The sequence below is a fragment of the Pelodiscus sinensis genome, chromosome 6 (assembly GCF_052426305.1).
Source record: "Pelodiscus sinensis isolate ZL-2025 chromosome 6, ASM5242630v1, whole genome shotgun sequence".
NCBI lineage: Eukaryota > Metazoa > Chordata > Testudines > Trionychidae > Pelodiscus > Pelodiscus sinensis.
The window spans coordinates 116,330,720-116,352,526 of NC_143057.1; the positions used below are offsets into that span (position 1 = coordinate 116,330,720).

Below are 21,807 nucleotides of genomic sequence, written 5' to 3' on the forward strand. Positions count from 1 at the left end.
CCCATGGGTGATAGGAAGTTTTTGTCTTATTTTCTTCTTTGTCCTCATATGAAACTAGACAATTGTCTGGTTTTATCTACACAGTTGCTCTTGGGGCATTTAAATGAACTGGATGAGGTGTACCACATGTGAAGGATGCATGGATGTTGAAAGATGTGTTGTGGAGGGTGTTGATCATTGAATCAGTGGAGATACGTTTGCAAGTTGTACATCTGTTGATCTGGGAGGGCCTGGTGCCACTTTGAGGTGGTTCCTGGTCTGTGGTCTCCACTTCATTTTGAATGGTCCTTTTGAAATATGTGTTAACTACTTATGCTAAACGTCCGTTCCGCCTTGTATTTAACTGTGACACCATGAGTAAACTTCCTAGACCTGCAGAAGAGCTCTGTGCAATCTCAAAAATTTGTGTCTCTGACCAACAGAAGTTGATCTAATAAAAGATATTCTGTCACTTCCCTTGTGTCTCCAATATCCTCAGACCGACGCAGATGCACCCCGTATGCTAGAATCATGTGTCTTGCAAAGACCCAGGGTTATGCGCTATCTCATAGGCCAAATTTTATTTTTTTTAGAACTTGGAGTCAACTTTCCCATGGTAACAAACCAATGGAAATGGGATTTGTAATGGGAATGCAAACAATTAACTAAAATTCTCTCCATGGATGTTCCTATAGCATGTTATGTAAAAATAGGTTGAGAAGTTGACTACTGGGACATAGTAATATTGCGTTGGAAAGAAATGTTTTCCTTCCCACTAACTTTCTGAGCTCTAGCATTTCTACACTTGTGTTAAACATTTACATGCAATGTCTGGTTTTTAAACACTTTTTGATGGGGCCATGGCAGCACTGTTCCTTTTTACACTAAGAAGCTAACATACAGTCTCCGTCTCATTGCTGTTTTCCAAATGTTTTGATGGTTTGGGTAAAGAATAAGAACAGTTGCAATTTCTTGTATGTTGCACTTGCATCTTGCTGGGAGAAGCTTTGAATTACCTGCCTGGATCTCAGCCAGCTGATGTGGCCTTTCATATTACTAAAATAGATGAAGTGTGTGTGTGAGGGGGAAGGAAGGGATGGATGGATGGGAAGACCTCTGAAAGAAAGATCCTATATACTCTACATTGATATTAAATGTTTCATGATACTACTTACAGGAACTTCTGTGTCTTTTGGCAGAGGGAAAACTTTCTCCACTGTTTTAGTGTGCTGTGTGCTTGCGATAAATCTGGATGCTTTTTCCCCCCCAGAGGTAGATGCATTCAAGTAATGGCTAAAGTGAATCTATGCGCTTGTGATGCAGTTTAGAAAGCTTTGGGATGAAAAGGTGTTAAAATAGGCATGGTCAAAATCTCTGTCTTTGCTGCCACACTGTATTTGTGTAATTCCATGGTAACTTAAAGCTATAAATTCTACGATTTTTAATGACACCATTTCTATCTGAACGCAAATCACAATTAGAGGTGAAAATGTAGCTTGCACTGAGGTATTGTAGGGAGGCCCAAATTAAGATGCAGTGCCAGGGAGAAAGAGATGTTTTTGTATTTTTTTTCCTTTTTGTATTGCTGGTATGTTTTTATAGCTCTGTTCCTATAAAGGATCCTGGGGCTATAGCTATTGAACAACTCTAAAAATAATTATGCATTATACCTATTGAGAACCATTGCTGATCAGCTGCAGAGCAAATTATTTTTATAAATGCTGTTTCTTTAACTCTTGAAGTGCTTTTAAAAATAGCCTAAGTAGTGCACAGCAGTTTGTGCTTTCAAAGGGATGTAACTGTATTGATATAAAGATGAATTTGTTCTGTGTGTGACCGAGAGGGGTTATATAAGACTTATTTAAATATGTAGGAACTTCTTTGTGTTTTACTAACAAAAGCAAATACAGAACTTCGTTGGCATAGAATGCCTTTGCCATTTATGTTTCCTGCTGTATAATTTACACTGTTTATCCTGTCAAGCAGGCTACAGGTTTTAGAGAACAATGTGAACGTGAAGGGTCTTTTAGTAAGAATGAGACTGATCATATGTCCTTGAAAACACTGTATTTTGTTCTTTGGGTGTTGACCTTGTATTTTGTGGCTTGTAGCTCTGCAGAGAAATGACCAGCTGAGCTGGTGAAACTCGTAACACATTGATTGAATACATATTGGACTCAGGACCCTTCCTCTCCAACAGAACTGTCACAAGTAGGGATGTAATAGTATAGTTGATTAACTGATAAGCAAAAACTTATACGTTAATACTCTAGACTACATCTACATGCATTTCCCTCTTTTCCCCCTCCCTCCCCCCCACCCTCGGCCAGTAAATTTTTTATCGGGCCAGCCCAGCTCAGTCCTGGCTTGAGGTGGGTCCGGGACCTACCACTGATGTGGCTCTGCATTTAAAGTATATTGGGAGCAAGGAGGGCAAGCAGCCCGGCTCAGTTCCAGCTTGCGCTGGGTCCAGGACTTATCCCTGTTGCAGCTCTGCATTTCAAGTGTATTAGGAGCTGGGCGGACAGGCAGCCTGGCTCAGTTCTGGCTCGTGCCGGGTCTGGGAGCTCACCCCCAGCCCCAGACAGGGGCGACAGGCAGCCAGTCCGCAAGGGGAACTGGTTTTTAAACTGGCTCCCCTCGTGGACCAGCTCCTGCCCTGCTGCCTCTGATGCAGTGGATGCTGGCCCCGCCCCTGGGCACTATAGAATAATTGACCAATGAAAATTCATGAGGTTACTTGACTATTCACTTACCCGATAATTAACATACCTAGTCACAAGACTTGTGACAACTCCTAGTCCAGACCCTCCCTCTAGATGAGTCCTCATAGCAGCGCACCTCATGCATAGGGAGCCAAATCTACAGAGTAAGAGTGAAGAAAAGAGGAGGGAGTAAGAAACGGAAGGGAAGAGAGGAGGCACCGCACTCTCATCCCAGTGGCTAGTATTGCCCTATCCACAGTTCCGTAGCACCTCCCAAGCCTGTTTCCTGTGTGCCTGCTGTGGCAGGTGTCCTTGTTTTGCATTCTGAAAGTTGGTTCCGTGAAAGATCATTTTATTTCATACTATGTCTGTTTCACAGCACATAGTACCCATATCCCTGACAACATAGGGCATGTCTAGACTACATGGCTCCGTCGATGGAGCCATGTAGATTAGGGTTGTAGGCAAAGGGAAATGAAGGGGCGATTTAAATAATCGCCACTTCATTTGAATTAAAATGGCTGTGGCGCTGTGCCAATCAGCTGTTTGGCGGCACAGCACTGTAGTCTGGATGCTCTGTGGTCGACATCAAAGGCATTTGTCGACCTTCCTGTAATGCCTTTGATGTCGACCGCAGAGCATTCAGACTACAGCTCTGTGCCCCCACACAGCTGATGGGCACAGCGCTGCAGCCATTTTAATTTAAATGAAGCGGCAATTATTTAAATCGCCGCTTCATTTCCCTTTGCTGAGTAAATAAATCTACATGGCTCCGTCGCCGGAGCCATGTAGTCTAGACATGCCCATATTGTGCTGCATTGTAAACGTAGCATCACAACTTGAGGTCAGCAGCAGTGAAACTCACGGTATTGGATTTTCAGTGTTCATTCAGCTCTTGTGTGTTGTTTCTGTGTTGCAAGAAACTGATGCTTCTCTTCCAGCAAAAAGGCCCAAGCTGCCCAGTCTTGTAGGGCAAACACTTCCTGTTGCCAATGTTGCTTATTGTCAAGTCCCATTGATCTATTAGAATAGCTCACGGTGATGTGTGTGGTGCTTGATTAAATGTTTGCAAAACCAAGTCTAGTGCAGCAAATGCAGTTCATCGCTCTCCTCCCTACTTCACTTAACATAGGAGGATGCTTTTAAATAGGCTAATGTGGGTATTTATTTCATTACGTGGTGATATCTAGGAGCGAATAGACTGCCATAGAAATGAATCCAACCTCATTGGGGCATGATGTTATGATGCTAAGCAACATAATCTTGTTATGTGTGAACACTTCTGCCCTTCTTTCCAGATTTATTTCCTGGCAGGGATGCAGGGAATGCTTAGGTTAGACATGTACATTTAAATCTTCCTTGACAGCCCAGCCTTTGGGATTTCTTATCAGAAACCTTGGGATGTTCAGGAAGGGACCTACACAAGTATCATTATAGATGTGTGTTGGGGGCCTTTCTCATTCTTCTTTAGCTTGCCATGGGCAATCCGCACATTCGATTGCTTGTCTTTCACTACCACGTGTTGGAGACTAATGTGATGAGGAGCAAGGGCATGCAGAAGAACTGGCACTATGTGGGCAACGTGGTATGAAGGAGAAACACAGGCGTGAGGAAGATTGGCTCAGGGATCCAATGGGTGCAGGGAACATGGGAGATGGAGAGGTTTTGAGGGTTGACTGGAAGCCAGGATTGGGGAAGTGACTAATTCCATCAGGAGCCAGTGGGGGTGAAGGAACAATGGGACTGGCTGAGCAAGGAGAGTGGGACTGGGGTGAGAAGTCTGAGAAGTGGAAGTTGGAATTGGCTGGGAGAAGCAAATAGGACGCAGAGTTCGGGGAGGGGAAGAGACAAGATTGGGATGAGAACAGGTGGGAAGATGGTGAGGCAGAATAGAGCAAGCCTAGTGTTAGCTGTGCTGCCTAAAGCTAGCTCCCCTTCAGAGCCTGAAACAGAACCCCAAATTCCCGAGTCTCAGCATTCCTTTGCTGTCAGCAAATATATGTGGAAAACCTATTGGCATTTCATCCTCTGCATGCTTTACATAGCCCAGTACCAGAAATCTAGTATTGTTGTGATTTGCTGTTAGTGCAAGTGGCGGAGTTCTGTGTGGTGCATCTAAAAGTTCTAGCCCTGCTGATGATCCACCTAGGTATCAGCCGGATGGAATTTGTGGTCTCTTTCTCTCCCAGGGAAATTAAACATTTTAAAACCAGTGTTAATAGAATAGTATTAAAGTTGCAAGGTCAAGTGCTTGAAAGATAGGAAACAGCAAAATTGAGGTTGCCTGGGAAAATGTCATTGGGCCTGTTTGAGCGCATGTAGTCTTCAATTACATGATCACGTACTGTTTTCCCCCTTGTCTCATGTAGTGCTGTTCCGGGAATAAATGAGGGTTATGTAAAGGAGACTTGATTTTTCCCAGAAGCTGGAAAGTGTGTAATGAATGAGATTTCAGGAAGAGAAGGGATGGTCTCAGACTAGTCAGTTGAACACTGGCCTGCAAGGCTGTATTCTATCTCTGTATCTGTAACCGAGTGCCTGTGTGACTCTGGACAGGTCACTGCAGCCATATTTCCATAGGATGTTAACCCTGTTCCTCATTTTCTGTGCGCTCAGCTGGAAGACCTAGGGTCTGATTTGCACAACTGCAGCTGTGTTGTGAACATAGGAAGGGCTACATAATGCCACTTGAAATCAAATGCTTAACAACTCATATCACACATGCAAAATGGCTACTTTTGACCTTCATCTCTCTGTGCCTCAGTTGTCCATCTGCTAAAGGATCATACCGTCCTCTATCCTCACTGGGTTTTTGGGAATGTAGTATTTGTGACACATCTGGATGAGAGAGCGCGTATGCACTGACTTTTTAAATTTGCTGCGGGGTGCTCAACCACTCTACTCCAGGTCCTGTCCCTACTCCACCCTTCCCCTAAGCCTCCACCTTGCGTTCTCCTGCCTCCAGCCTTGAATGTGCCCTGTCCCTGCTCCTCCCTCCTCCTTCTCTCCCTCCATCCTAGATGTTGAACATCACAAACTTAATTTCCTCATGGGCTTCTCTGTGTCACTCATCACCATAGTGCAAAGGCACCGATTCTGTTGGGTTCTCCAGCGCTGGTGCACCCACAGGGAAAAATTAGTGAGTGCGGCGCATGTACCAGGGCCAACCTCTCTTCCCCCACACTTTTCACCCATCAGCAGCCCCATGCTTACCAACTCTTCTCCTTCCCAGCGCTTCTGGAACACTGTGAACAGCTGTTTGTCTTCAGAGCAGAGTTTGAATATTATGCATTCCGCCTCTCCCCCCCCCAAAAAAAAAAGTCTGGGGACTTGGGTTGAGCAAGTATAAAACAAAAACTGAGTTAACGGTACTAAATGAAACAGGTTTCCTGTGATGAAAAATAGTATGAGGGTTATGTAATTAAAGATTATCATAATACATACATGCACGGGGGCCAAATGCAAATTAACTTTCTTGCATTTCTTAATTATGAAACCTGCATGTTCTTTAAACAGAATTGTGTGTATACTGTGTAATACAGTAAGTACGTGGGTATTTTTATATATACAATATAAATGAAAACCTGTACAATTTTTTCTGAGTCTCTCATTTTTGGTCTCTGACACTGTGTCCTGCATTGGGGCTTTCATAGATTTAGAGATTTAATTGTAGGTTTGAGACATTTGAAGAAATCCCAAGTGTATCAAGTTACCTCTGAGGGACATATATGTGAATATTCATTGCAGCTCTTTTGAATGTGATGTTTAATTTCCTTAAACTGTTTTAGGCATCAATTTTTATCTGACATCTCTGCAGCTGTTGTATCTGCTTTTACGGTGAAGCCATTGACGAATTAATGAGAAGCTGCTCTTTTGTGATAACATTGTAAATGTGTATATTTTGCCTACTTAAGCTTTTTGTTGTGTGTGTTTTTGTGTTTCAAAAAACCATGTTTTGTATTTCCAAAGCCCCCTTTAATCATTCCATAAAAAAGAAGTGTTGCTGTCCTAAAATTGTCTAAGCATTACACTATCCTTTTTAAGACCTGCAATAGCAAGCTAAATTGTCAGTGAAATCAAATTCAGAGATCACCTTAACAAGGTAGAGCATTTCTGTGCGTATCATACTGCCCTTGATCTTATACTCAGTTAATAAGCAAATAAACCAGTCTAGTCAAGGAGCCGTCTGATTCACGACTGTAATGCAATGCTATATATTCACAAATGTTTTGCTCTTGGTTCCATTGAAGCAACTGATACAATTTTTCATTGATTCTGCAATGTGAGTAGGAGTGAATAAATACACTTCTGACCTAACTGGTTTCATGTGTTTTTTCTTCCCAGTACACAAGGGTTTGGATTCCTGACCCCGAGGAAGTGTGGAGATCAGCAGAAATAATCAAGGATTACAAAGAAGGAGATAAAAGCCTGCACCTGAAATTTGAAGATGACACTGTAAGTTAACTACTGTTATATATATTTCCATTGTCAGTGGTAGACCTAAGCTGCAACTGATCCTCTGAACGAGCCTGAAGTATTAAATGTTCCTGGTGTGCTTTTAAAAAACTCTGCCATACGTTGCCTTGCCACAGCTTCGACTTCTCAAAGACATTAGTATTCAAATCAAAAGTTTTCTGCTTCGCAGCCAACCTTCTTGGACTTGATCCTGCAGTGAAGTTGTAGTATGCCTGTGACATCCAAGAAATTTTCAAAATGGTGACTGTTGCAAACACCAGGTTATGACTTCCTTGGGAGATGAATTGGAAGGAATAAATGGTTTTTATTGCTCATTCAAACCCATCAGGGTCAAAAATAAAAACTGTAAGAGTAGAGAAAATCACTGGCCAAGTAATACCTTTTGTGTATGTGTGCTCTTAGCTTCTTTGAGCTTATTCCAGTATAAACACCTTGTTTCATTTCAGAGCTTGTCTTTTTTTTTTGAAATGGTGCTAAAAGGAGGGTGACAAACAGGAAACTTGTCTCCAGTGTTACTCTACAATCTTTAAATTAACTTGTCAGAAAAAGTAATGCCAGTTTATTTATTCTTTAAAATTCTGCTCTGCTTTCCTTCTCCAAAATGCATATACTTACTACATGGGAAATTCTGATCCTAATCTTTAAATTCACTAGTGGACGGGAAGGGGGAATCTGCTTATCAGTTTTTCAACTACAGCTCATTGAGACTGGGCACTCCCGGTGTTCCCTGTAACCTGAGTGCTTTGGCAGCCACTCTTGAGAGATGCAAATGCCGCTTTGCTCATTAGCAGAGCCCCCACAGCCAGCAACATGTGTTTCTATGGGTGGTGCGCATCACACATGCTTTGATGCACATCACAAAATGTATTCTCCACGTGGATGGAAAAATTAAAAGGAACGTTGTTCAATGGGAAAAATATAGTAGATGGAGCCTAATGTGAAACATTTTGATTGGAGGGCCCTCTTTAATCGAACTACAGGTTGGACCTCCCTGGTTTGGCATCCTCGGGACCTGATCGACCCCGAATAAGGGACTTGGCTGGACCAGGAGAAATCAGTTCTGTCTCGTCTTCATGACCTGGGTGCAGCCGCTGGGCTCCCTAGTCCCACAACATTTGTGGTCAGGCAACCTGTACTTTCCAAAGGACATGTCTACAGGCAGTCCCTGGGTTACATGGATCCGACTTAAATCGGATCCCTACTTACAAACAGGGTGAGGCAACCCCACACTAGGTGCCCCCCCCCCCCCCAGCACACCAGGGAGACACGGAGCGGCTTTTCTCAGCAGACACCTCAGCTTGAGAATAAAGGACTGAGGGAAGTGAGGTGTGGGAGAATAAAACTGAGCTCTGGAGAAATGTTTGGCTAGAGTTTCCCCTACAATATGTACCAGTTCTGACTTGCATACAAATTCAACTTAAGAACAAACCTAGTCCCTATCTTGGACGTAACCCGGGGACTTCCTGTACACTACAATTTTTTGTTGGCTATGTTGGGCAAGGTGTGATGAATTGTAACTCTCATAGCTGCACCAGTTATAAGACAGACCCATTGTCTTATAGCCAGAATGGTTTATTTTGCTGGGGGAAGGAGAGATCCAGAGGGGAAAACTGGGATAAGCTACACGGTTTTGCCAATTTTCCTCAAATAGTCTGAGACGACAGAACTGCTCTGCTCAGGAAATTCTCAGTGCTGTTACTGTCAGTTGCTTTCATAGGTAGGTAACTTCTTAAAGGAGGACAGAGGAGACGTAACCTTATTGGGTATAGAGGATCATCATAGGCCTATGAACTGTTTATGCCCTAACTTGAGCATCTAAGTGGTGGACCTGGTTCCCGCTTGTCTCTAGGCACAATGCAGAGCTTCACCAACTTGTCATCTCTGACAAGGGTCAGTTCTACTGATGCTCTTTTGTTACAAAGGCCCATTGTTCATGACATTTCCAAGTGCAGTCAAGTTAGATGGCTGTTCTGTTGAGGGAACATTAAAAGGACTACATTCCCCAACAAGCCAACTTGATCTTACTGATTTCAGCACCAGAGCAGCACAGCCTACAGTCTGCGTGACTGATGTAATGGTACCAGGAAATACATTTTTCATAAACAGCTTCATCTTAATTGTTTTTTTTTTTCATGGAGCTGGCAACGTTTTAATTGTCCAGGGCGCGACATGCTGTGTTACTAAAGTAGCTAACAGCCACTCCTTCCCCAAACTGAAAATTCTCCGAGGGTTGTGTGAATAATTCACAGCTCCTGCCAATGAACCAGTTTCACACTGGCACATAGTATGTTACCCTGTTACTGAATGGTCCGCTGGGGAGCAGGAGCGAAAGGGGCTTAATTAGACTGTTATGAAAACAATTATTCTTTTTGGCCCAGTATAAGCAGAGTTGCCAGTAGCAGTGGGCCCGAGTACTAGCGTCCCTGGGAAAGTTGCGTAACTCACCTTGGCATTGGGTGCTGAGAATGGGGAACATTTGCTTGCACGGCTTGATAGTCTTCTCCTGTGGTTGACAGGCCAAGAGCCATCCACAGACATGTGACCCATGTGCCACTCCACAGGACCTCCTCAAATTCTTTGCCCTTTCAGTATGCCTCTAGTAGCTACTCAAGCTAATGAGCAATATAAACCTCCCTTCTGTCTTGCCCAGTTATCTAAACCCACACTGCTCCCCCACTTGATGAAGAAATCCTCCTGATTTCCTCTGTAGTGACAAGTACTCTGATCTCCCTTCCTTGATCCCTCTAGTAACAGGCATCCCATGTGTTTAATCTCAGCATGACCCCAGAACATAGAGCTAACCTTGCAGCTGCCAGCCTGGCTCGCTGTTACTCTCCCATTGCTAACTAATGAAATCCAGAGTTGTGTGTCTAGTATATACATGTATTCTAAGTTTGCCAACCTATTCCTCTTCCTGCAGCCCCCACTCCAAGTAAGCTGTCCATTGCAACATCTCTTTTGCCTCTCTATAAACGCAGTATCCTTAGATGAGCGGTCTAGTCCCTGTGCTCTCATCAGCTGTACACACACATTCTTCTCCCACAGGGCTGCCTGCTCTTACATCGTGCTACCAGAGAGAACGAGCAGGAAACTACTTTCTTCCTGTTTTTCATTGAGATGTGGGGAAGCCACCATGCCCTAACCCCCCATCCCCAGCCAGATGTGAGACTCAGCTGGCAGGTAGAACAGAAGGTTTTTTAGGCAACTAAGACATGGCATAGAAGAGACTTGTCAGCACAGGAAGCAGGAGCCGGCAGTACAATCCATCTTGGTGAGATGGGGCTCGGAGCCAATGTCCCTGCCCTCTATCTCTGCACCCCATGCCAGCCCAAGTCACTCACGCACCCAGCAGAAAATTTTTGCCTGCAGCCAGCCTGCCTCAACCGAAATTCCCATCCCCATCTAAATATTGGTACAGTGCCCAGGGAAACTGAGGCACACACCAAGAATGTTAAGAGGTGGGTAACTGGCCAATCGTGTAGTACATTTAAACTGCAGAGCTACAGCGGGGGTAAGTCCCAGACCCGACGCAAGCCGGGACTGAGCTAGGCTGCCTGCACTGCTGGAGCAGCCCTTGTTCCCAGGGGTCCCGGTGGGGAGTTGGACCCCCCCAATGGACAGGGGCTGCTGCAGGAGCAGCCTCTGCCCATGGCAAGCTTGGGTCCACTCTGTGCAGAGGCTACTCTGTGGCAACCTCCCCTGCCCCCTCCCCACCCTGTGCTACTGCCTCTAATAGAGGCAGCCGCGAGGGAGAGGGGCAGGCTGCATTGTGGAGATGATGCTGGGGGGAAAACAGCTTTATAAGCTGGCTCCCCCTGGCACTGGCTCCTGCTTCCCCCCCCTTGCAGAGTCAGCAAGGTGGGGGGAATGCAAGTAGTTGAGTTGACTACCCAATAAGCCTAACTGACTACTTGCTTACATCCCTAGCACACATACGGGATTACCACAGGACAGTACAATCCCATGCAACAGGACAAAGTGAGCAGAGCGAATATGCTCCCCACTTCATCACACTGCTGTATTGCCAGCTGTGAATTCCTTAATCTCCATAATCAGCGACCTCTTTTCTGCTTCCGAGACAATTGTACAAGGCTTCTGTGAAGAACAGCGAGGCCAGTGCTTCGGGGTAGTGCTTGTATTTGAGCAAGGAGTTATGTGACAGATGTGAAATGAGCTGGTGGTCTCGGTTGAGTTCTTGTGGGCCATCTCACACCTGGCACCAACTGGCTTGCTTGGATAAAGATGCATGGTTGGCCGTCCCTCTTTTTACCCCCTGGAATTTTCCATCTAGATCAGGAATGGTACTACGAGGATGAATTTTGCACTGCCACAGCCTCTGCTGTATGCGAAGGCTACAGGCTGGTGGTATTCACCACTATTTCATATTCCATGATGTTATTTCCCCTTCCTGCGTGTGATTGGAATTCCAGCCACTGAACACTTAAAAACCTTCAATGTTCAGGGGAGTCTGATAGGAACATCCAGGATGAGTTTTGTCCATTCTGGGCGATGTACCTATGGCTGGAAGTGGTGGTGATAAAGAAGGGGGGAAGATCAGAGATGGTTTGCTATTTGTATGATGTAGAAACTGCATAGCTGCTGTTGCCATGACATAAAGGAATGAGTCATTTCAATATGATGAAAGAGAGTTTGTTATAAAATCATTAAATGTGTTGAATGGGACACATTCGTCTTTGGATTCACGCTGTCGGATTTCTTGTCTTTTCCCTGTGTTGCTGTTCTGCAATAAACTCATCCTCCTGTAGAGAAGACTGGCTACATTCTAAACATCTGTTTTCTGCTCTTAACAGGAGTTGATAGAAGTTTCCAACTGGTACATAGATGGAGTAGGATTAACTGTGCATATTTGAAATACAGCAAGATAAAAGTTTAGATCACTGCTTGTCATTCTAATAGAGAACATTCAGGGCCAGCTGTGCCAAACTGAAGTACAGATGGGACCTCCCTGGTCCAGCATCCTCAGGATCTGAGTTGTCCTGAATGAGGGAGTTTGCCGGACCAGGGAAGTCAAGTCCATCCTATTGCTGGGGAGCTAGGGCTGTGGCTCTGGAGGTGCTGGAGTCAGTTAACCCGGGGCTGCCACAGCTTCCCGGTTCCAGTGCTGCCTGGTCCTGGCTAATTAGTATATGTCATGAATGTCTTTCTGAAGTAGTGGGCTCAGTGTGACATTTCACAGGATCCTAGCTGGTCAGTAATCCTAATGCAGGACTGGGGGGTAACCTCACAGAACTCCATTGCAGCAGTGAAGTTTTTTGTAAAGATCATGCTTCACTGAGATTGTTTCAGAAGTAAAGGAACTCAGTTGGCAAGTTGCATGGGTGGTATTGCTCCTTACACATTCTAAAGAGACAGCTTCGTCAACTAGCTAAGATAATGTAGGCTTACCAGGTGGCTTCCCAAAAAAAAAAAAAAAAAACCGGACACACTTGACCTCAGATGGGGGGAGAGGGGGAAAGTGAGGCTGGCCCGGAGAGATTACCAACTGGCGGGAAGCAGGGGTGGTCGGGAGAGGATCTGGGGGGGGGGATCAGGAGGAGAAGGAGCGGGGAGAACCAGCTGGCAGGAAGCGGGGCTGGCCGGGAGGGTTTGGGAGGAGGGGGAGAGAACTGGCTGGTGGGGAGCGGGACTGACCTGGGCACGCACAGATCCCGCGGCGCTGCCCGTCCTGCACATGGTCCCAGCGAAGCACAAGTGAGTACTGCCCTGGTGATTCGCCTCCTGCCCCCCCTCCCCTCCACGTAGTTGTATATTGCCTGGCTGGTAGACACACTCTCACAGTGCAAGCGTGTCTACCAGCCAGGCAGTTTGCAACTACATACTGATACTCACAATACTAATAAAACTTACCTAATTAGAAAATACTGGCTATTTTACATGGCCGGTATTTTCTCAATTTGTTTCTCGGACAGAACACTCAAATACCGGACTATCCGGTTCAAAACCGGACACCTGGCAACCCTAAGATAATGGTGTGACGGTCCCTCCCCTACCCGCCCCCGCAAATGCTTGATGAAAATAGGCATATTTATAGTCAAAAGGCAAACTCAGAGATGCTGTGGACAAAATACTTCACATAACTTATCAATTTTAATGTTACAGTCTGCTGCATCTGTATACCCTATTTCAGTGATCGTATCATTCTTGTACAAGAAGTTACAAATGTGAAGTATGAGACTATTTTATAATTTTAAGTGTGCTAATGAGAGCCATTTCTGGTGCTGCCCCTCCCCCAAGACTAAACAACTTGATCAACTTAACAACTCGTAAATAGCCCTGTTTGTACTTTAAGTCCAGAAGGTGCTTGGTCCTAGGAAAACATGTGACCATACCACCCGGTACTAGGATTCCATTTTGACTCTAGTATTTTTCCGTGGAAGGTGGGATGTAAAACAAAAATTTTCTGCCCTGGAGGGAGAGTCTGTCAGCCATTTGTCTTCAGCTGACGCACTAGGCTACAAAGAGGGCTGGAAACTCAAGTCAGAGAAAAATAGTTTGTGTCTAACTTGAAGATCATGCCTGAAATAAGAACATCTCTTTAGGGTAAGAATTTGTATGCTGTAAGTTGTATAGTGAATTAGAACTAGCTATGTGTTTCCTATTCATTTTAATTTAGTAACTTACTTTATCTGCTTGTTTTCACTTTCAGTCACTTCAATCCTGTTTGTACTTAATAAAAACACTTCTGTTTTCTGTCAGGCCCAGTGTAAATAATTGATACTGTGGATGGGGACCATTGAGCATCTCTCTCTTTCATTGATTGAGGGAGCTTAACTGATGAGCTTTCATTGTGTATTTTACACAGAGGAAGACTAATTTATTTGGAGAGTTTTGGTCGCATTCGGGGATTGGTGTACTGTACCTTAGAACTGCATCCTTCTAGAGCTGAAGTGGTTCAGTGTCTACATTGCTCTGCAGGGATAGGGATGGTTACGCCAACTCTGCACCTTGCTTGGGGGAGAGGAGACAACTTGACCCAGCAGGACAAGGTGATGAGGAGCCCCAGAGAGCAGGAAGATGGGTGTAAGTGGCATGAACAGCACATCAGGGATAGGGCCGAATGTAAGTGACTAATCAACTAGTCAACTGTCTGATAAGTAAAATCTTATTAGATAGTCAACACATTAGTTGACTAGTCGCTCCCCCCCTCACCCTGCCCGCTGCCTCTATCACAAAAAGGCAGCAAGGGGGGTGAAAAGGAGAGGGTGCTGGAGTGAGCCATCTTTAAAGCTGGTTCCCCCCAGCTCCAGCTCCGTGGGACAGGGCAGGGTCGCAGTGGCAGAGCTTCCTTTTGAAAATGTACAAGAGCCCCTGCAAGGACTCTTGTGCATTTCAAAGTTGGAATGCTGCATGGAGCCCAGGACCAGTGGGGAGTCCCCCGCTGACCCTGGGCTCCATGCAGTGTTCCAGTCTTCGAAATGTACAAGAGTCCTCGCTGGGACTCTTGTACATTTCAAAGGCGAAACATGCGCTAGTCCTCATCGACTAATCAAATAGTCGATGGAAATCCCATTGACTATTCGATTAGTTAATTAATTGACATTTAACATCCCTAATCAGGGAACAATCCCAAGGGGACTGTCACAAATAATCCCACACCCTGTCACAAATGGGTTATGGCTTTACAGTTCCCCTCCCTGTCACTGACCTGCTGTGTGATGTTGGGTCAATTACTTCATCTCTCTGTGCTTCTGGTTTTCTTCCCATCTTTTGTCTCCCTCATCTATTTAGCTAGCAAGCTTTCCCAGGGCAGGGCTTGTCTTTTAGCTGAATATAATGGGGTTCCAATCTCAGTCGGGACCTCTTGGTGGATTGGGAGAGACTTCAAACGCTTGTGTGGGGATGGCTTTCCGAATGGCCCCAGACTAGTTAAAACCCAAGTGATGTCTGTGTTGTAGCTTTCTTTATGTTGGCAACTGGAATAGTAGCTATGAACACACAATACAGTTTTATTTCCATAGTACATTTCATACAAAAAGGTCTTTAACACTTGAGTGATATCTTTACAGAAGTGAAATAACAATAGCAAGCTGCCACAGAGAAGACAGCTGGAGAGGATCAACTGGGGAAATGAGAGTAGCTGGGAGGAAGATGAAGCAAAATGCAGGACAATGTAGCACTTTAAAGACTAACAAGATGGTTTATTAGATGATGAGCTTTCTTGGGCCAGACCCACTTCCTCAGATCAAATAGTGGAAGAAAATAGTCACAACCATATATACCAAAGGATACAATTAAAAAAAATGAACACATATGAAAAGGACAAATCACATTTCAGAACAGGAGGGGGTTGCTGGGGGGGGGGAGGGGGAAGGAAGGAAGGTAAGTGTCTGTGAATTGATGATATTAGAGGTGGGGAGAGTGGGACATCTGTGAGCTAATGGTATTAGAAGTGATAATTGGGGAAGCTATCTTGGTAATGGGTAAGATAGTTAGAGTGTTTGTTCGTTCCTTTTTGGAGAGTGTCGAATTTTAACATGAATGACAGTTCAGAGGATTCCCTTTCAAGTGCAGATGTAAAAGGTCTTTGTAGCAGAATGCAGGTGATTAAGTCATTGAGAGAGTGTCCTTTCTGGTTAAAATGGCAAGAAACTGGTTTTTCTTTGTGATCTTGTCTGATATCTGTTTTGTGGGCATTAATCCTTTGGCGAAGTGTCTGAGATGTTTGTCCAATGTACATAGCAGACGGACACTTTCGGCACATGATAGCATAAATTATATTTCTGGATGCGCAGGAATATGTGTTCTTGATCTTATAACTCACTTGGTTAGGTCCAATAATGGTATCAGCAGAATGAATATGTGGACAAAGCTGGCAACGGGGTTTGTTGCAAGGGAAGGTACCAGGGTTGGTATTAGTGTGGTATGTCCTGTGGTTGTTGGTAAGAATCATCTTGAGGTTAGGTGGTTGTCTATAGGAGACTATGGGTCTGTCTCCCAGAGCCTCTTGGAGTATGGTATCCTGTTCCAGTATAGGCTGTAGTTTATTGATAATGTGTTGGACAGGTTTAAATTGGGGGTTGTAGGTGATGACAAGTGGTGTTCTATTGTTGGTTTTCTTTGGTCTGTCTTGAAGTAGATGGGAGGAAGATGTTTGAGAAGAAGGGCTTGGCAGCAGCCATGGCAAGCTGGTTAGAAGGATCAGAGGAAGCAGCGTTAATCGATAGAAAGAGAAGAGGAGCCAAGTTTGAAATGGGAGTTTCTTTGAATTTGAGAGGACAGTTTTGTTTAGAACATGAATTGAGTGGTGAAGTTGTGGTGTGGGTTTTTTGTGGGGGTTACTTCAGTCTCCCATCCTATTAGTCTGTTTTGTCGTTCTCGTCAGCCTTGTCTCCCATTTAGACTGTGGTCCCTGTCAGCAAGGACTGTCATCGTGGATGTCTGAACTAGGGATGTTAAATATTGGTTAATGAATAGTCGATTAACCTCATGAATTCTTATCAGTTAGTCTATTATTCTGTAGTTCCTGGGGGTGGGGCCATCAGCCAGTGTGCTCCAGCCCTGCTTTTGGGGAGCCTCCCTGCCCCCTCGTGCTGCTGCTTCTCTATCAGAGGCAACAACGTAGGGTGCCAGGAGGGAGCTGATCCACGAGGGGAGCCATTTTAAAAACCAGCTCCCCTCATGGACCGGCTGTTTGCCACCCTGCACTGCTGCCTCTGATAAAGAGGCAGCAGTGCGAGGTGGCAGCAGCCCCTGCCGGGGCTGTGGGGATCTGAGCTGCTGGAACTGAGCTGGGCTGCCTGCCTGGCTCCTAATACACTTTACATGTAGAGCCGCAGTGGGCATGGGTCCCGGACCCAGTGCAAGCCAGGATTGAGTCCAGCTGCTTGCCAGCCTTCTAAAAAATGTATTGAGGTGGGGAAGAAGAATGTAGTCTGTAGCATTAACCTGCAAGCTTTTGCTTATCAGTTAATTGACTATATGATTACTCACCAGACTCCGGACAGCGTTTAGCACACTGAGGGCCCTGGTCTTTGACACAAGTTTTGAATGTGGGAATGATAATGGCCATGTATTAAATCCTCTGGTGATGCTTGTACGTGCGGGAATTGGGGGAGGTAGGAATTGGGAAGTGGACAGAAGAGGCTGACTGAGAGAGGGGTGAAAGGGAGCATAAATACCTCAGCAAATGAGGAGTCAAGGTAGTACCACCATGAATGCTTTAGTTTGTCACATTTCAAGAGAACAAAGTCTCGCTATTGCTGTTTCACTTCTGTAAAGATATCTGGTACATAGTCTCTGCTATTGGCTGAGGAACTGAAGGCCTTGAAACATGACTGCGCCAGCATGTCTTTTGAGGAGTAAGAAAACTAACTGCTCCACCATAAGCATCCATTAACTATCAAAATATTAATTGGAGCTGTTTTAGTCTGGTCAAGAGGCAAACAAGCAGAATGTACTTGACACAGTTGGGAGAAAATAGCTGTGCCCACCTAGTATTGATATGTATATGGTCCACAGATCACCCATCTGCATCCCCTCTGTTCTGGACACACTCTGTTGCATCTGTTGTGCCCGGGGTAGCCCTAGACTTGCTGCCAGCAACTGGGGCCCTAGGCAAACCATGCAATTGGTGCCCCCACCTCCAAACCCCTCAATGATATTGCGCTGCCATTTGGCGCCCTAGGTGACTGCCTAGTTCACCTGTATGGACGGGCTGCCCCGGTTGTGCCATTCCTAATGTATCCACTCTTTCTAATGCGTGCCTCTCTGACTAAACCAAACAGCCTGCTCTATGGAATAAGTAGCGTGGGAATTCTCATCTGCCTCTTCCTGCTTTCACAAGGAAGTTCTCACTATTGCTGGAGGAACCTGCCATCAGAGCGTTCAGAGATCAGGACCATAACTCATCCAAAGCATAGACAAATATATCCAGTAAATGCCAAACTGGCATCTATCCAAAATGTTTCCTGTCTCTGTCTGAAACTAGAAGTGCCCGGGGGGGGGGGGGGGGAATTAACAAAGGTATTTACAGATAAAAGGGTGAAAAAACCCATGTTAATTCTAATCAGTGACTCAGCTGTTCAGTTGGCTGAGAGCCAAAACTCTTTACTATATGGTAAGCCATATGTTTTAATGCCATTACTATGTTCCTCACGTAAGTCTCCGGTGCTCCTCTGTTTGCTCCTTTGCATCCTTTCCCTGTTGTCAGGGTTGAGGGAATATAGAGCATCAGGTGTATGAAGTGATTTTAAGGCTTCGTCTACACTGCCGGTTTTGCTGGCACCGAGTATGCAAATGAAGCCTGGATTAGTATATCCCCATGCCTCATTTGCATAATATAGACACACCATTTTTGCAGAACAACAGTAGTGTGGACGTTTATGCCCAGAGAGACATAAGGATCTTGCAGAAAACAGGGTTTTTGTGCAAAAAACCCCCGTCCACACTTTTTTTCTGCAAAAACCCTTTGCACAAAAATGGCTTGCATAAATTATGCAAAGGAGGTGTGGCCATATGCTAATCTGTGCCTCATTTGCATACTCGCTGCCTGCAAAACCGGCTGTGTAGACGAAGCCATATAAAATAAACCACAAGAACAGAAATATACTGGATCAGACCAGAGTTCCATCCAGCCTAATATCCTGTCTTCTGACAGTGACCAATGCCAGGTACCCCAGAGGAAACGAACCGAACAGGGGATCATCCAGTGATCCCTCCCCCATCACCCATTCCCAGCTTCTGACAAACAGAGGCTAGGGACATCATTCCTACACATCCTGGCTAATAAACATTGATGGACCTATCCTCCATTAATGTGCATGTAGGTTTTCTTTAACCCTGTTACAGTCTTGGCCTTGACAACATCCTCTGGAAAAGCTTTCCACTGGTTGACTGCGTGTTTTTAAACCTGCTACCCCTATTAATTTCATTTGGTGACCCCTTCCCCAGTTCTTATGGTATGGGAAAAAGTATTTCCTTATTCACTTTCTCCAGACCTGTTAAGATTTTACAGAAGTCTACTAATAACTTTGTTGAAGGGAAGGATTCTGTATTCTGAGTGTCTGCCTGACCTTAGAGGAGGACAAATAAGGATACACCTGTCAGATTAATTTACACCTTTACTGTTTTTTGATTATGGTACTATTTTTTGAGGTAGTTTGTGCCGCCATCTTCCGTGGTCACCCCTAAAAACTTTCTTGAGCTTTATTTACACTATTAAATTAGATGCATTTATTCAGCAAGGGAGGAATTTGCCCATTGGCAGGTAATCTTACCCTTTGTGCAATATTCAAAGTATTTGCTCTTTATTTAGTACTGGAAAATACCAAGGGAATATAGGAAATACAAAAGCAATATCGTTTAGTTAACCAAAACCGATTGAAAATATTTTAAAAAGTGACCACAGTGGGTACATAGAACTCCCATTCTCTTCAGCAGGCACTATGTGCAAGTTGCTATCTGGGCAGCATCTCGCACAAAAAGCCTGGATTCTGATTGGGGACCGCAGGTGCTAATGTAATGCAAATAATCTTTTGAGGGCAGAATTATCCTTAGATATGTAGAAAACCAAATATAAAGAAGCTGGGTTGTACTTATTTTTTAACCGTTTTTGTGTGCAATTTGTATATTTCTTCAGATCTCTGAATATCCAGTTGATCTCAAAGCCAATCAACTGCCCTTCTTGCGCAATCCAGATATTCTGGTGGGAGAAAATGATCTGACAGCTCTAAGTTATCTCCATGAGCCAGCTGTCCTACATAATTTAAAGGTTAGATTCTTGGAATCGAATCACATCTATACCTACTGTGGTGAGTACTACAATATGGCTACCTCAGGGCATGGGATTTTTTTTTTGCATTGCTTAATATTCATTTCTTCTGTACAGGGCCTTACCAGGTTCACAGTCCGTTTTGGTTAATTTCATGGTCATAGGATTTTAAAAATAATAAATTTCATGATTTCTGCTGTTGTGTTGTAATTGTTGGGGCCCTGATCCAAAAAGGCATTGTTGAGGGTTGCAAGGTTATTGTACGGGGCCTTCCTGTACTGCTGCCCTTACTTCTGCACTGCTGCTTGCCACTGTGCTGCCTTCTGAGTTGAGCAGGTGGAGAGTGGCAGTTGCTGGCCAGCAGTCCAGGTCTGAAAGCAGAGATGCCACCAGAAGCAGCTCTGAAGTAAGGGTGGCATTGTAGAGTTCTCTAATTCAGATCTTTCATGTTCCTTTAACATGATTTGTGCATTTAATTTCTGTTAATCTTAGGGTTTTGCATTATCATCTGAAGATCAGAAATCAAAATATTTTGAGTCCAATAGAATTCATTTATGTGGATATGGCTCATGGCAGCATCTTTCAACTCTTTTCAGGGGAAAAATACCCAGAGGGTCTACTTCATATGATTCATCTCACATATTTTATACCCCTTTTCCATAGTTTACTTTGAGTTGTTCTTTCCACCAGTACATTTGCCATTTCTACAAGATTCGAAGAAAAGCTAATATAAGAACTTTGGCCATTTCTTTTTTTTTTTTTATGCAGTGTTTTGAACCTTCTTTTATTAAAAAAAGATAAAGTTAGTAAACTATTCTGACTTGAAAAGTCTCAGAGGGGTAGCCATGTTAGTCTGTAACTTTAAAAACAAGGAGTAGTCCAGAGGCACCTTAGAGACCAATGAAAATCGATATAGTATCATGAGCTTTCATGGGCAAAGCCCACTTCAGATGAGCGTGAGTGGAGGAAAAAAAGGCGGGAGCTCTCAAAATTACAATAATTATGAAAGTCCCCCCCCCCCCCTTTTTTTCTCCACTTGTGCTTATCTGAAGCCATAGGTTTTGCCCAGGAAAGTTCATGATATTAGATGTTTATATATATTTGTTAGTCTCTACAGGGCCACAGGACTACTCGTTTTCATTCTGACTTTGTTTTAATTCTAAACAAAGTTCTGTTTTATTTAGGTATTGTGCTTGTTGCCATTAACCCATATGAACAATTGCCAATCTATGAACAAGATGTCATCTATGCATACAGTGGCCAAAATATGGGGGATATGGATCCTCACATCTTTGCAGTGGCAGAAGAAGCCTACAAGCAAATGGCTAGGTGAGTGATATATTGGTTACGAGGCTTACCCTCAAAATCATGGCTCTGCTTCCTTAATGATGGGGAGTTGTTTATCACAAAAGCATATGCCCTAATAAATGTGTTTGTCTTTAAGGTGCCACCAGACTCCTCCTTGCTTTTGTTCAGACTGGTACTGGAATTAAATAATTGTCCAGAGCCAAAAGCAGTTGTAATCATCCATGTTGAAACGTATGCCAGGTAGAGTTTTGAAAATCCACAAATGCTTTCATATACTTGACATGTCTGGCTTAGCATTTCTTCAGCAATGCACTGTGCATATGCGTGGTTTATTATGTTTAACCATTGGCATTCTTTTAGTGCATTTACAGTGTTTGATCTTGTTGATGTTGTTTTAGGACCTCTCAGAAAGCACCTGATCCTGCAGGTGTTTTGTCTGCTGGTTGTAATTCTGAAAGATTTAAAGGAAATCTGGGGTCATAGTTTTTCTTATTGGCTGACAGTCAAGCTTTTATCCTTTACAGTATGTTTATGGGACAAATGTGTGAAAAATAGAACCTGTTATGTCAAATCTGAAGACACTCTATTTATGACACTGGTGGTCTCTGC

The 21,807-nt window shown here is 44.2% G+C and overlaps 1 protein-coding gene across 2 annotated transcripts in view; it reads left to right on the top strand.

Moving 5' to 3' along the window:
* Positions 1 to 21,807, top strand: part of MYO5B (myosin VB) — a 328,229-nt gene that overhangs the window by 89,550 nt on the left and 216,872 nt on the right. For both annotated transcript variants that reach the window (XM_075932680.2, XM_075932681.2), the window contains exons 2-4: positions 7,029 to 7,139; positions 19,759 to 19,930; positions 21,075 to 21,219. In XM_075932680.2, coding sequence (XP_075788795.2) covers positions 7,029 to 7,139; positions 19,759 to 19,930; positions 21,075 to 21,219 — 428 coding nt within the window. The remainder of the gene's footprint in view (positions 1 to 7,028; positions 7,140 to 19,758; positions 19,931 to 21,074; positions 21,220 to 21,807) is intronic.